The 15,000-nt window shown below is 41.1% G+C and overlaps 1 protein-coding gene across 1 annotated transcript in view; it reads left to right on the top strand.

Annotated features, from left to right (window-relative positions):
- The window catches only part of LOC310863053 (neurofascin-like), an 85,900-nt gene that overhangs the window by 60,135 nt on the left and 10,765 nt on the right, over positions 1-15,000 (top strand). Inside the window, 7 exon segments of the mRNA XM_083771175.1 lie at positions 1-125; positions 4,497-4,691; positions 5,443-5,562; positions 10,297-10,446; positions 11,507-11,638; positions 12,671-12,706; positions 13,618-13,687. The exon segment at positions 1-125 is cut by the window's left edge and continues 49 nt beyond it. Coding sequence (XP_083627301.1) covers positions 1-125; positions 4,497-4,691; positions 5,443-5,562; positions 10,297-10,446; positions 11,507-11,638; positions 12,671-12,706; positions 13,618-13,687 — 828 coding nt within the window.

Here is a 15,000-nt window from a genome sequence, read left to right as displayed (position 1 = left end):
TGAGACACTGCACACGATGCGTCTGCCCTACCGCTCCGCACGCTTCAAGTTCTCCCTGTCCGCCCTCACACGGGTGGGAGCAGGAGACGAGTACGTGGAGGAGGCCCCGTACTCTGCCAACGAAGGTGAGGTTGCTCACACACAAGCACACACACTTCACAGAGCCTACACAATGTAACGAAATGGTCCCTTACAGGTCCTATTAGGTTACTTTTGTAGACTCTCAGAATTATGAATGAATACATTATTTTAGTTTTCTTCTGTGGTTCTCAAAAGGTTCCAATTGGACCCTTACAGGTCTGTAACTCTGAGAGTGTGCACTCTCAGAGTTATGGGGCCTCCTTGAAATTAAAAGGGTTGAGAACCACTGGTTTACTTCATACTCGGGGGTAGGAAACCTCAACTTGATGAGCTGTGAACTTGAAGTAGGATAGAAATGGCAGGCATGTGATTTTGAATGTTTATTGCATGCTTTAGATATTAAAACAATAACAACGCACCACTGACTGACTGACTGACTGTAAGTCAGGTAAGTTATGTGCTCAGACTCTTTGCATGTCACTGAAACAGCTTTGTTACTTCCCTTGATCACTACTTTTTATTTCTTTATAAATTGGGGGGGATTGGAAACAGAAATTGACTTAAACGGTAAATCAATTTATTCCAGACACTTGCTGTGTTTGTGGAGTCAGAATAGCTCTGTGGTACATGAATATGAATATAACATGAACAAGTACAAAACATGAATGATTTTCATCCTGCTCATCCTGCTCAGAGCATCTCATTCACACACACCTGGCTCCTCTAGTGAGAATACCCATCACCAGCACCCTGGGATCCCCTGTTCATCCACACGCACGCACGCACACGCACGCACGCACGCACGCACGCAACACACACACACACACACACACACACACACACACACACTCACACACACACACACACACACACACACACACACACACACACACACACACACACACACACACACACACACACATACCTTGGGTGATGGGTACCAACAGTTCCTGATCCATGTTTTGGTATGACTCGACCGGGAATTAAACCACGATCTACCAGTCTCAGGGCGGATACGCTAACCACAAGGTGGCGAGCTGGTACCGTATAGTCTAGAAACCTTTAAAACCTTTATTGGGTTGATTCGATTGTCCTTCAATATGTGCATGGGGAACATACTGTAGAACAAAAATGAGAATTGTGAAAGATGTAAAATCTTAGCTTTTCGTACAAATGCAACAAATATAACGAAACGTGTGAAATTGCGTATGGGTGATCTTCTGACCTAGCTTCTCTCGGTCACTGTTGTCTTAACACTGTCTAGGAATTCCGATCAATTTGCACCAAGCAAAGAACCCAAATATCCCATATCGTTGTTGAAAATCCCACCCAAGTCTTTGACTATTTAATTATACCATCTCAATGCTTTTCTTTGCATGGGAACTGGGTTGGTGGATTGTGTGCCGGCTAAGATTAGCGCCAAACAGAACAGGGCCTGTATTCACAACATAACCCAGTGTGAGGGGGCTGATCACGGATCAGTTTTACATTTGGAATGGGATTGAGTGACAGAGACCACTGGGAGCTGACCAGCAGTGACCCTAGATCACGGTGTGTGTGTGTGTGTGTGTGTGTGTGTGTGTGTGTGTGTGTGTGTGTGTGTGTGTGTGTGTGTGTGTGTGTGTGTGTGTGTGTGTGTGTGTGTGTGTGTGTGTGTGTGTGTGTGTGTGTGTGTGTGTGTGTGTGTGTGTGTGTGTGTGTGTGTGTGTGCGTGCGTGCGTGGGGGGGGGGGGGGGCTTAAACACAGGCGTTCTTTGTTATGGTGTCAGACAGAGCGAAATGGTCTTCAAGGGATGACATTATCATTGTGGTAATTGCCTGGGACAGACGCACGTACACACACACACACACACACACACACACACACACACACACACACACACTCACTCTCTCCTGTCTGTCTCTTTTCTTTGTCAGTGTCTCTGTTTTCGTCTGTGTCTCATTGTTTATCTCCCTCCCTGGTGGTTTATCCTTCCTGCGGTGTCTGTCTCCTGTCTTTTAACGCTGCCTCTCTCTCTCTCTCTCTTGTAGCTTGTCTTGTTCTTCTTTTCCCTTCCCTTCACACACTCTCGCTTTCTCTCCTTCTTGTCTCGCCCCCTCTCTGTCTCTCCTGTTTCTTCACCTCTAGAAGACTTTACAAGCTCCGTTACCACGGACACCCCAGGTCTAGGTAATGGGGTGCAAAAGAAGCACATTTTGTCTGTGTGCCTATCTGTCTGTCTGCTTGTCTTTTCTTGTTCCCCCTATCCTTCCATCTCTCACCCTCTCCCTGGCACCAGGGATGTTCAGTGTACGTCTAGTAGGTTTCATTTCCACCTTACGCTGTAGTTAATAATGGGGCAGCCCTATGCTTTTTACCTTCCCCTGTAACTAATAATGCAGCAGTTCCAATCCCACTGAGGCCCATGCCATGAATAGCAACTCTGCTAGCTTGGAGTCAGCAAATATTTAACAACACAGGTGATTAATTGGGTCAATTAAATGCTGAATGAGAATTAGCAGTATTTAAAATGTGTAATGTTTACAACTTGCATGCAAATCAAATCAAGAAATAAAGACTTTGCAGGCTGTATGTAACTGTAAGCCCATATGATTCCCTGTGCACTGGGTTGAACTGACGTCAGATTTCCCTTTTTACATCACCCTATCCATCCATCCTGTTTGATATACTTTATCCATATCTTCCTTTTCTGTGTGAATACGTTATTCACCAGTCACTGTGTGCTTTCAGGGATTGAACGAATTCTCCACGATACTGATGTCTTGGATGGAGTGTTACTTTACTTTACATACATACCATAACACCGTTAGTGAACAACAGTACTCTGTGATATTACCGGTTCTCAGATAGAATCTCTCTTCATTGTGCATTTATGCTGAAATTGAACCCCCCAACCCCCTGCACCAATCCCTGATGACACACCTTTCAATGAAACCTCAAGACATGCCGTCCTCTCACTGTCTGTCACAGACACACTTTAGCCGTGTGTACCGACTGAGTCGTTCTAAAGGGGTCACTCATTTATGATCATGGAATGCATTGCAGTGACGTCTGTTATCGTGTCTGGGAGGAGAGCTCCCACTTGTTTACATTGTCATTTTGACCAAGAGTTTTTGACTTGTTGTGTGATCCAAAGAGTTTTCTGGGGAAGACAAACAAGAGCATTTATTTCTTCATTGTCATTCGCTTTCCAATCGTGACTGGCTTCTTGGTCTGCCACCTGCTTGCCTGAGCACCGCTGCCTTGTGCCTTCATTGTACCTCAGCTTAATGGAGATTGAATCACGCTGCTCTTGCCATTTCATCCATTGCTTCTATTCACTGGCTGAAAAGCATAGACAAATACTGTCCAACCCGCGTCGGAAGGGTTTGGGGTTACACAGGTAAGGCAGGTCTGAGGTTTCGGCTCGGCCTTCTCCCAAACGGCAATGCGATTTCTCCTTTTTGACCAATGCGGTCATCGGTTGGCTTATTGATTTGCATGGCTTGCAGCCATTGATTGAACTAGCTGGCATATTTATGAGTCATGTATAGGCCTCCTGTCCCTCCACCACATTCCCCTCCTGCATTAACACTGTACTGGGTGGGCTTTCCGGGTGGCCTGAAAGCATGTTGGGCATCCAGCCTTGTGATTATTGTGGGTAAACACTGCATGAACTATCAGTAGTAGCCTAGGCCCTTGTAGTAGCTGCAGAGACCATCATCCACCAAGGTATGTGGAAAATAAAGGACTCTATGAAAGACTATTGGCTAAACATCTAATTTGGGGTTGCCTGATCTGACCAGAGTTACAAAAAGAGACAGAAATAGTGGCTAATGTTTTAGAGAACATACTGTATGTACTGATCCTATACTATGATGTAAATTTGTAATAGCAGCAATGGGCCTCTTGGTGGCACTGACACATCAGTTTATGTAGGTCTCCAAAGTGGTTAATATTGAGACAATACAATTTTTGACTCTGTCTCACAGCCACAGTTAAATGTACGCACATTGTGATAACTTTTACTACATGAGTATTGATCTATTGATTTTGATAAGTGGATCCCACGCACAGTAATCAAGCATTGAGTTGATCAGTGTTGATTAGTGCCACTCCGCCGGTTCATTGTGTATAACCTTGTCTGTCTCTGCATTTGATTGCCTGCTTGTCTTTCTTTTAACCTATAGATACATACTAAATTACAGTTATCCAGGATATATTCAGATTTATTGTCATCTGTATACAGGAGTTTTATGTGCACATTGTGTATTGCATTTTATCACACGCTTTTGTTTGTGTGTATATTGTTTTTTGTTTGTCATGTTCTTTTGTGCATTGCATTGTTGGTCATGCTTTGTGATCTGAGCTATAATAAAGTTGACTTGACTTGAGTTAACCCTTTGCTCTCTCCCCCTCCTCCTCCCCCCTGTAGTCAACGTTACGGATGCCATGTCCCCAACTGTTGCTCCTCCTACTCCTCCTCCTCTTGCCCCTCTCCCTCCTACCACCATTGTTCCTACAACCATTAGTACCTCAACTACTACGACATCTACTACTACAACTACCCCAACTACAACTACCACCGAGTCCACCACCACCAAGCGTACTCATGACCAGAACATCCTGGGTACATGGTGTTGTTTCCTTGTCTTTCCCATGTGTTTCAACTGACATAGAATGTCTTTTTTGCTAAGAGACAAATATTGATGTGTTTTTTGTATCTTACCATAGCTACTGTAACGCTTGCAGTTATCAATCATAGATGACGGTCTTCTTCTACCTGACAAAATGGGGAAAATATATTATCGGCTGCATTCCAATGTATACTGTGCCATGCCTGCTCTATGGCGAGTAGGGAGTTACTTCAGGATATTGAAATGTAGCCAATTGACTATTCTCTGCTCAGGAAGTAAGAATCCACACATTTTGAAAAGAGAGTGAGAATCCGCACGTTTTGAAATGAGTTGATGTTAATAACTCTAAGGCATTTGCAAAGACCGTTTACCCAACAACAGCCCTGGCATCCAACCGCAATCAGGTTTGTGATAATTGGCAGAATGTTATATTTTCCACAGGGTTAGGTTCAATTTGAATTCGAATCCAATCAAAAACGAGAGGTAAGCCGTGCAATTAAAATGTTCATGTACTGAAAGAAAGCTCTTGAATTTTAGTTTTGAGTACATTTATTTCTTGGAGTGGACTGAGATCTCCGTTGACCCCAGCCCTGTGTGAAATGCTCGCTTAGTGTTGCTATAGTGCATCGATGAAGCTCCCTGACTACATCTTAACCGACGACCTCTGTGTGGTTGTTGTAACCATGCCCTCTTTGCCCTTGACCCTTTGACCTTTGATCCCCCCACCCCTGATCCTCTGTGTAGTGGCCCCAGGGCGGGAGATCTGGAATCTGATGGTGGAGCCTAACAGTAACTACGCTAACGTCAGCTGGCATCACAACTTCCCGCGGGGACACGAGTTTGTGCTAGAGTTCACACTGGACAGTAAGAAATCAGAGCAAACTGATTTGCCAGAGCACTTCTTCTAAATCTAAACCCTTGAAACAGAAACAGAGGGGGACCTGGGAGATTGGACCCAACGACTGTTAGAGCAGTGAGGCAGTGAGTTAGTCACAGAAATAGTCCATAGGCCCAGAACAGAATTTTCACTAGTGAGGAACATTCAAGGTGGCAAATGCTATCATGTTTTTTTTTAAAAGGTCTATATCCCTAGATAATATTTCAACATGATAGCAGTTCCCAAGTGGTAGCTTAGTTGCAGTTATTAGCCTTCAAGTTCAAAGACACCAACTGTAGATTCACAGAATGAAAAATCACCTTCAGTTTCAGTTGTGTGCATGAAGACTTGAAAGTAGCCAGACCAGACATGCTTGATTCCTTCAAGGCTTGCCCCAGAATTAAAGTCATCAAGGTTACATAACTTAATTATGACAAGACATTATTTTATAGACATCAAAACAGACTTAGACTGTAAGATCCTTCTCAATAAAGGTAAAGCAAAATAGCTATTCATGGGTTTCAGCCTATTTCATTCATAATTTATGCAAATATGCTAAATAACAAAAGGTTAAATAATTTAGTCATGGCAAGATATGAATTGTATAGACTCAGAGTCTAAGAGAGACTAAGATAATCCTTGACTAAATTGTGAAAAATGTAGAACATTCCTAGTAAAGTATAGAAATGTCCTTATTTTGACCTAATTTCTTTCACGACTTATGCAAATTATGCAAATCATGATTGCACTATGGTAACAGATGCATTTCTAAACATCACAGACATAGACACAGATCACCTTTGTAAGTTAAGTAAAGCAACGTTATAGTCATTTCTTGTTTTGGGGAATAATTAGCAAATTATTCTAATTTATTACTATTATAGCCCTACATGTTTATATACTTTTATACTTACTCAGACTTAGTTCCTCCCGTTCCTATTGGAACATTGGGCGACGAGTCCTCTCCATTTGCTCCGGTCTCTGGCGACCCTTCTTGCTCCGTGCCAGAAGACACCCATCTCACTTAGGTCTTCCTTCGCTGTCTGTCTCCATGTCTTTTTTGGCCTCCCTTTCTTCCTCTTTCCACCTTCTGGCATCCAGTCCATTGCCACACTTTCCGGTCTCTCTCTTGGCAGTCGGAGTACGTGCCCAGCCACTTTTATACTTTTATAACATACTTTTATATGTCATTGCATGTGTGTGTGTGTGTGTGTGTGTGTGTAATTATAAGTGTGAATCAAACGTAATTGTTACATATACCATCTACAGTAAACTGCACAAAATCCTACTCTGCATATAATGGGAGTTAATGGGGAAACAATGATTGTCCCAAAAAAGTATTAACCCATTCTGACCTGAGATCAGATTCATACGAGGTTTCCACTGGACACACACTGGTCTGATTAACCCATTCTGACCTGAGATCATATTCTAAAAATGTCAGTCGTTCTTCGATTTTTCAAAAATAGCAGATAGCAGCAGCTAAAGCATAACATGATGCTAACACCAAAATGGGTTAAAGCTACTCATTTGAAAATGCTATCATGTCTCAAAGTACTTATATGGACCCAACAAACAAAATGGTAGCAAAGAGATTCTGCCACCAAAAATGTCCCTCACTTCTGGTCTGGCCCATGGACTAAAAGAAAAGACAGGGATAAAGATTTAGTGGAGAAGGCAAATCATTTGTGCAAACAAATGTTCCAAACAAAATTTCTATGAAGATGACTTTACCCCAGATTCAACAGACTAGACACATACCCCTGGTTTTGGAAGCTGTGAGTGGCATAGGTTTAAAATGAAAGACGGTACCATTTCATAGCAGATAAAGCTATTGGTAAATCAAAAGTTTTTGAGTGATTATTTTTTTCTTGCAGCCAATTTAGGACTTAGGAACCTTAGTTAACTTTTAGCCGTTTACAAATTAAACAATCCATTAGCAATTTTGGACAAAAAATGTATTACCGGTAATCATAATTTAGGACAGAACTCTGCTTTCTGAAATGACATTTATTAATCTGTGAATACACTTACACTCTATTCACAGAAACCCTCATGGGGCAGAAATGTAATTTTCAGACTAAATACGGTTTCACTGCAGCTCAGGATTGTGGATTGTGTTATCAATAGAATTCTGATTAACATCTACGACGTAGCCCCCATACTCATAAGCGCAGGAAGAGGATAGTATTATGCTGTGGCCTTTTCATGTAATAATTAATTTATCATTTCGTTGCATATGCCGCTCAGTTGCTGCCTGGTAACAGTTTTTTATTTCTTTTTTACTTTAAGATTCCCTATTGTAGTATTGGGGGCTGAGATGTGTCCTTGCTACATAATTAATTTGTAATAACATGTCATTTTATAAAGTCTTGTGTCAAAGAAGATTTTGAAATAGATAAATGAATAATGATAGTATGACGCAGTAGAGAGCAAGAGGCAGGAAATTCATAAGCCTCTTCAAACAGACACAAATCAAACTCAAACACAGTTATCTCCAAGAATAATATTCTTGGAGATAACTGTGTTTGAGTTTGATTACAGTTAACAGTTAACAGTTTACAGTTAAACATATTATGTCTGTTAAACATATTATGTTTAACTGTAACGTGCGTACGTGTGTCACGGTGCGTGTGTTATACTAACAGAAATACTATTCCCTTACATATCCTATATCTCTCCAGCACGCTCTAGCTGTTGCTCACCTTCTCTCTCTCTCTCTCTCTCTCTCTCTCTCTCTCTCTCTCTGAGAGCTTTCCTGTCATTATCACGTCACATCCGACCAACTACCTCCTTATGCATCCATGCAGATGGTTGTCTGCAACTCTGCATATTATGTATTGTCTGCCTAGCTTTTGGCTGCACAGCTGGCATTTGCGACCAGGCTATTGGGCTGGCTTGCCATCCATTCTCACATCACTGCTTGCTTTTGCTGACCCGGAGATGAGAGGAAGCATTCACATCACACCCTTCCTCCTTCCTTCCTAATTGTCATCTGATTGGTTCTAGCAGAGATGTCTTTATTACAACTCTCCTCCAATCAACTTCCTCTGATCTTTGAAGGAAGGATGCATTTTTCATGTGCTTCGACAAGGCCTTAAATGATTAATGATTGTCTGAATGTGACTGGGGAGAGTGGGGTACGGGATTGGGTCTCTCTCCCCACATTTGATCCACCTCAAGGTCAAATTTTAACGTTTCTTTCACTAAGAAATGATGGCATCATTCCACACACACACACGCATGCACGCATGTGTGCGCGCGAGCACACACACACACACACACACACACACACACAGATCACAGATCACAATCAGACACTGCATACATGCATGCATGCATGTGCCCTCTAACTATGTAAACGCTGGTGATGAATAGTTATTTCCTATCAACACTGCAGTCAGTTTTCAATGCCAGACCACTTTTCCTAAGCTTCATTAGACAGGGCATACTGTGCATGCTGTGCTTCTGTAGTGTCATGTGCTGCAACAACAACACCCATATGTTTGGAGTTGATCTCCTCGAGGACATTTACAAATTGGCTTGACATACAGTACGTAGCCAGGCGATGCATTCAATAGTATTGCGTGTGGGAGCCCGGTCAAGAGATTTCTGTGTGTAATTTCCACTACATAGTAGATACCTTTTACCATAAGTGCAAGCTGATATTGCTTTGACATTGCACCTTTATGTATGGTTTTATTGTTGGCTAGAGTGCACTCTGATTTATTAGTTTATACGCATGGCAAGCGACAGAACATTATCGTCGATAGGATGCCTGATTTAAAATCAGTGGCTGATATAATGGACGAGCTCATTTTGTCTTTCTTGCTGGCCTAAAAGGCTAAAGCAGCGATTGCTTGATTGTTACAGCTACAGTGCTAAAACACCAGCCTTGGCCATATTTCCAGCACGTCATTGACTCATTCTGTCAAAAGGGTTGCCATGACTGTCCTTGGTTTGGCTGTTCCAGGAACTGAGCGATGGGAATGAGCTTTGTTGGATGACATCACATGAATGTGATAATGCTCTCATCATGTATAGCATGGTGCATGACGTCCATTATTTGCTAACCACTCCCCCCTCCTTGCGCTATTACTTACTCCAACTTACATACTGTAACTTGGCCATGTCACGGCTGACATGTCTTTCCACTGACAGATGTTGCGCTTGAAATGGATTGGTTGTTGTATGTGTGTGACTTTTAGAGATGAGTGCGGGTCTATGGATAATTGAGACAAACAATGCTTTGTTAGTCAACAGTCTGTGTTATTCAAGGGCAAAGAAAGTCTTTTAAATGTAAGGTAATATGACCCATAGTAGCCCATTCGCAGGGGAGTTAGTTTCCGGAAATGTTGATGTCCATAGTGTTGTGTTTGCCTGAAGGGCTGGCACCTTTTCCTCATGCCTCTTGTCTCATCATTCCCCCATTTTTAGATTGGTTTTCTCTGAAGAATTATGCCCTTGAGAGAGGTGTAACGGAAGACAATGCGGCAGCAAAAGTTAGTCCACATCAACTGCAGAGAGTTGAGCCTCATCCATTAACTATAAAGTATGAATGCACGTTATGCTAAGGTGGGAGCTGCATTGATTTGTCTCAATTCACTTCAATAACCTCGCCATCTCAAAAAGAGTGGTGCCGTGACCTTTCACTAATTAATGCAGTGGCAGCCAGGCCCCGCCCCCTGGAATGTGATTGGCACCTTTCTTGTTTCTCCAAGGCAGCGGTGCAGTGAAAGTGGTCTCGGTGGATCAGCCTCCTCCCGTTACGGTGGCGGACCTGATCGAAGGTTCCAAGTACCGTCTGAGGGTATACTCCCATGAACTCAACAGCATCAGCAGCCAATTTATCCACTTTGAGACGAGCGCAGGTGAGACCACACCTGGCCTGGTGGTGAGCACGGGGTTATATTATGGCCAGGTGTGTGCTACTCTGAGTGTTACACTCACGTTAAACTGGTTGAGCTTTTGTATATTTGGGCAAATGGCTCCTGCAGGTCCATATGGTGCTGACCTATCGTATCTCATATTGTGAGAAGAAGTAACATCGTACTACTATGCAATATGTTTATAGTGGTAACAGTGGTTCAGAATTACGTCAAGGCAATTTGACTAGCTGTTACTGTTACTGTGAGTCATCCCTATAACACATTCCTGCCACAACTCACACAAATATGCTGGACTGGTATCACAGTGGCAGAGTGACAGTTAACAGACAAAATGTTGTCAACTTCTGCTATTTTGGTCCTACAGTACTTGACGTCGTCACATTTTGGCAAAGTAGCACAATGTATAAGGACTCAGTGAATTGGTAAAGTCTGTACCAGGAATCAGTATTACTACGGTAAGAATCTGACGGAACTGTGTCTTATGTTTCCAGAATTGTATGAAGCTTGCAGTAAACCGATGTAAAATCCTTGTTGTTAATTTAGCCAAATTCTGTCGCAACAACGTTAATCAGACGTGCACATTTTTAGGTACAGTATATATTGTATATTGCTCACAATCTGTTAAGTTGCCAGACATTGTTATTTCTAGGCATTTTGTAATATCGAAAATATTCCTGATGTAATTCATGTGAAACAATCTTAAGAATCCTACACCTTTCAGTCCCCTATCCTGTCGATCATCGAAATTAGACTGAAACGTGGTGTGGGAAAGAGCACAAACAGCGTCTGTGCTCATAGATGAGCAGCCTGGATGCTGGCAGTGTGTGGGAATAATGAGACGATGGTTTGGAGTTGTCACCTCCTGCTACACTGCTGACACCTCTGACGGTCCCCCATGAGGGCCGATCGTCTGATGTGTTAACGAGGAATCGCTGCCTTCCACAAAAACACAATCCTTATTATCCTTCTTTTTTTGCTGTCTATTTTCTCCCTGTCTCTGTCTGTCTCTGTCTGTCTCTGTGTTTTGTATGTGTGTCTCTAGCCTACAAGAAGGACCATGTAGACATTGCAACCCAAGGCTGGTTCATTGGGTTAATGTGTGCCATCGCCCTCATTGTGCTCATCTTACTGATCGTCTGCTTCATCAAGAGGAGCCGTGGGGGAAAATACCCAGGTAAGGTCTTGTATACAGGGGTTAATGATACCCATTAATACCCCGGTTAGTCCTGGAACCGCATACAGGGGGATGATGATTCTATTAAAACTCTATATTCTTATTTGCCCAGAGTCCCCCAGGGCATTATACTAGGCCCCCTTCCCTTTTCCCTCTACACCAAATATCTTTGCTGAAAATAACTGATCTACAAAGTCACAATGCATCGCAGTGCAATGTGCTGTGGGCTTGTACACTAGATATTGTATTTTCGCTCGCTAAATTTATTTGCCGCACAAGTTCAAGTGGTTAATATCAAGGTAAGACCTGGTATAAAATGTATGCATGTGTACTCTCTCAGAGTTACGAATGGATAAATGCAACACTGAGGATTTGACGTGTAGGACATTATGTTATAATACAATTGTGACCTGCGGCACTGCCCTTGACTGCTTTAGCTGAAGCTGCTGGGGCATCCTAGCTTCTGGCTTCAAAGGCTTGAATGTTTGCAAACTGTTATCTGTGCAGATGTGCTGTGTAGTGAAGGAATACGACGTTCCCTTCAAAATCTTTCTAATCGGTCTAATAGTTACATTGTGCAACCTTAATAACACAGCTGAATTACTGTAATTACATTAATTATTATTTTGACTGTTTGTTGTGTAATAATTTAAGATTCACACCTGTGTGAAGTGAGGGGCGCTCTTATCATCATACGTCATTATACATCATCTCATTCTGGCCAATCACAACTTGCGTCCTCACTTTTGTCTTCAATGTTTGTGTTTACAAACTTTTGTCTTCAATGTTTGTGTTTACACAAACCCTCAAAGCTGGACATAGGAGGGGCCAGCGCCCCTCAAAAACTATTTAGTGTAACAAAACTCTTTTCTTGGTAATACATTTTGTTATACTTTTTGAAATGTTATACAGTATATACATAAAGCTAACAGCATTCATGGCATCATGAATATTGATATGCCCTGATTATTATAATTTTTGGAATGTTAGACAACAGTACTGTGGATGTTTTACAGTGTCTATAATGTCTAGGTGGTCGGTGCATGACTGCTTTCTCAAACCTTCTCGGTAGGTGTCTCAACTTGATAATGTCAAAGTACAGTACAGTACAGTACAGACTAATTCCCAGTGGTTAATAACCAGATACAGACCACACCAAAGTAGGACTGGGCAATATATCGACATAATTCATTGTCAATGGCATTTAATGTTTGTGTAGGACAAAGTTTGTGTTAGCACATACACTAAAAGCTGGCCTCAAAAAATATTTTTTGTTATTTTAAAGCAAAAATTGGCAATCTACAAGCTCACACTCCGGAGCTATTTTCACTATTTTTGAAAATGTTTGAAGAAATACAAATTATTTTATGAACACAATATCGATATCGAGGTATTTGTTTAAAAAAAAATAGATAATAGAATAATTAATTAGATTTTGTCCATATCGCCCAGCCCTACAAGAAGGAATTTCCTTAAGAAGAAAATGAAGATTAGAACTAAAACATGTGTTTAAATGAAGAAGAGTTAACACTCAGATTAGAACTAAAACATGTGTTTAAATGAAGAAGAGTTAACACTCAGATTAGAACTAAAACGTGTGTTTAAATGAAGAAGAGTTAAGACTCAGATAATAACTAAAACGTGTGTTTAACACCTAGATAAGGAGAGACCAGAAGGACCATGCCACTCCGGTAAAAAGTCTAGATGGTACTAATAAAAGCTAAATGCAAACACATAAACGAAATGCTGTAGTAAGGATGAAGATTTCAGATGAAGTAATTTACTATAGGCCTACTGTACTGGTATAAACTGTCACTAACAGGACTGCTGTGAATTGTGGCCAGTGTGACTCACTAGACACTTACCTTTAATTAACATGAAGATTAAAATAACCTCAGCTCTAAGTATTTAAGTTAACGTAGTATTGAGTATTTCTTTTAACACATAGCATGGTTTCTTCTACGCTCCTCTCTCCTCAGTCCGAGATAAGAAGGATCTCCCTCTGGACAACGTGGATCAAAAAGAACAGGATGGATCGTTTGACTACCAGTAAGTGCAACTGAACGGACATACGTTTTCTTCATGAAGAGTCATTGTATGGTCTTTGAAACATGTGGGGAATTATGGGTACTTTATCTGAGCAGGAAGGTGTAGCCAGGTGTGATATCTGATATTCAGCTATTTGTATGAGTGGAGTCTATACATTTCTTTTTAGCTTTTAATGTACAAATATGGTATATAATATGGTTATTACGAGATTTGTTTGAGATGGCAACTAAAATGGCAAATGCCAATATTCACTTGATGGTAGATCATCATCAACTTTATTTGTTGATGATTATTTGTTTATTAAAGGCATTCTGGATCAATCAAGATGTTGAGGCAAACAGAGTCAGATATAGCAGTTACATTATTACATGAGTACATTAAAATTCAGGTCGGTGGTCAAGTAGTTCTCTGGTGAAAGCAGGGAATCAGCATACAGTAGATCTGTATAGGACCAGACTGTATTTAAAACATTAAATACCTGGCCTGTGTGCTGTAGCATCCTAATTTTATAATAATATAATATAATTATAGTCCAAAGGTGAACAACAAAATAAGATCTGGGTCTTACCCAACAGTGAATACAATAATCATTCCACCACACCAAAAAACAAACAAACAAACAAACAAAAGAAAAACATTCATAAAATAAATAGAGTAAATTAGAGTAAGTTAGAGTAAATAACCAATCTTTATTGGTAGGCACATACTGTCCTGCATTTTTTAAATACTATAATATTTAATTTAGGGATGCACTCTGAATAATGTGTTAATTTAATTCTGAGAGTTAAAGTAATATTCAGGATTTTGCTGTTAATTTTGTGTGTTTTGTTTTTAGTGCTCATGAGTGACGTGTGTTTCACTCCTTCCAGGTCCCACTGATCTGTGTCCCAATCGGAGAATGAGACTCAATCTGTCTCTCTTTCTATCCACTTTACCTCGTTAACATTTTCAATTTAACCAACCCGCTGAGTCAAAGACTATAAAGGCCTGATTATACTTGCTGTGTCTGAGTACGCACAAAGGTCCGCGGACAGCGGACACCACGTGGTTGTGATTATACTATCATTTGGTGTCTGCAGACACACATGTGTTCAATAACGCAGGCCACACTCAAGACAATGCATAATCTAAAGACCTTCTCCCAGACAACTGAAGGACATGGCGTTTTACTCTTTTATCTTTTCTTTATATTGCTTATTCCTGTGCATTCCTGTTATACTCTGAAGACATTAGATTGTAATAAATTCTTCAGCAAAGCTTTGAGAAGTATTTTTATTCAGATTTTAATTCTGTTAATAATATGCCTGCCAACA

Source organism: Protomyctophum parallelum (genome assembly GCF_964188405.1).
Source record: "Protomyctophum parallelum genome assembly, chromosome: 8".
In the NCBI taxonomy this organism is placed as follows: Eukaryota; Metazoa; Chordata; class Actinopteri; order Myctophiformes; family Myctophidae; genus Protomyctophum; species Protomyctophum parallelum.
This window is presented reverse-complemented; position numbering and strand designations above follow the sequence as displayed.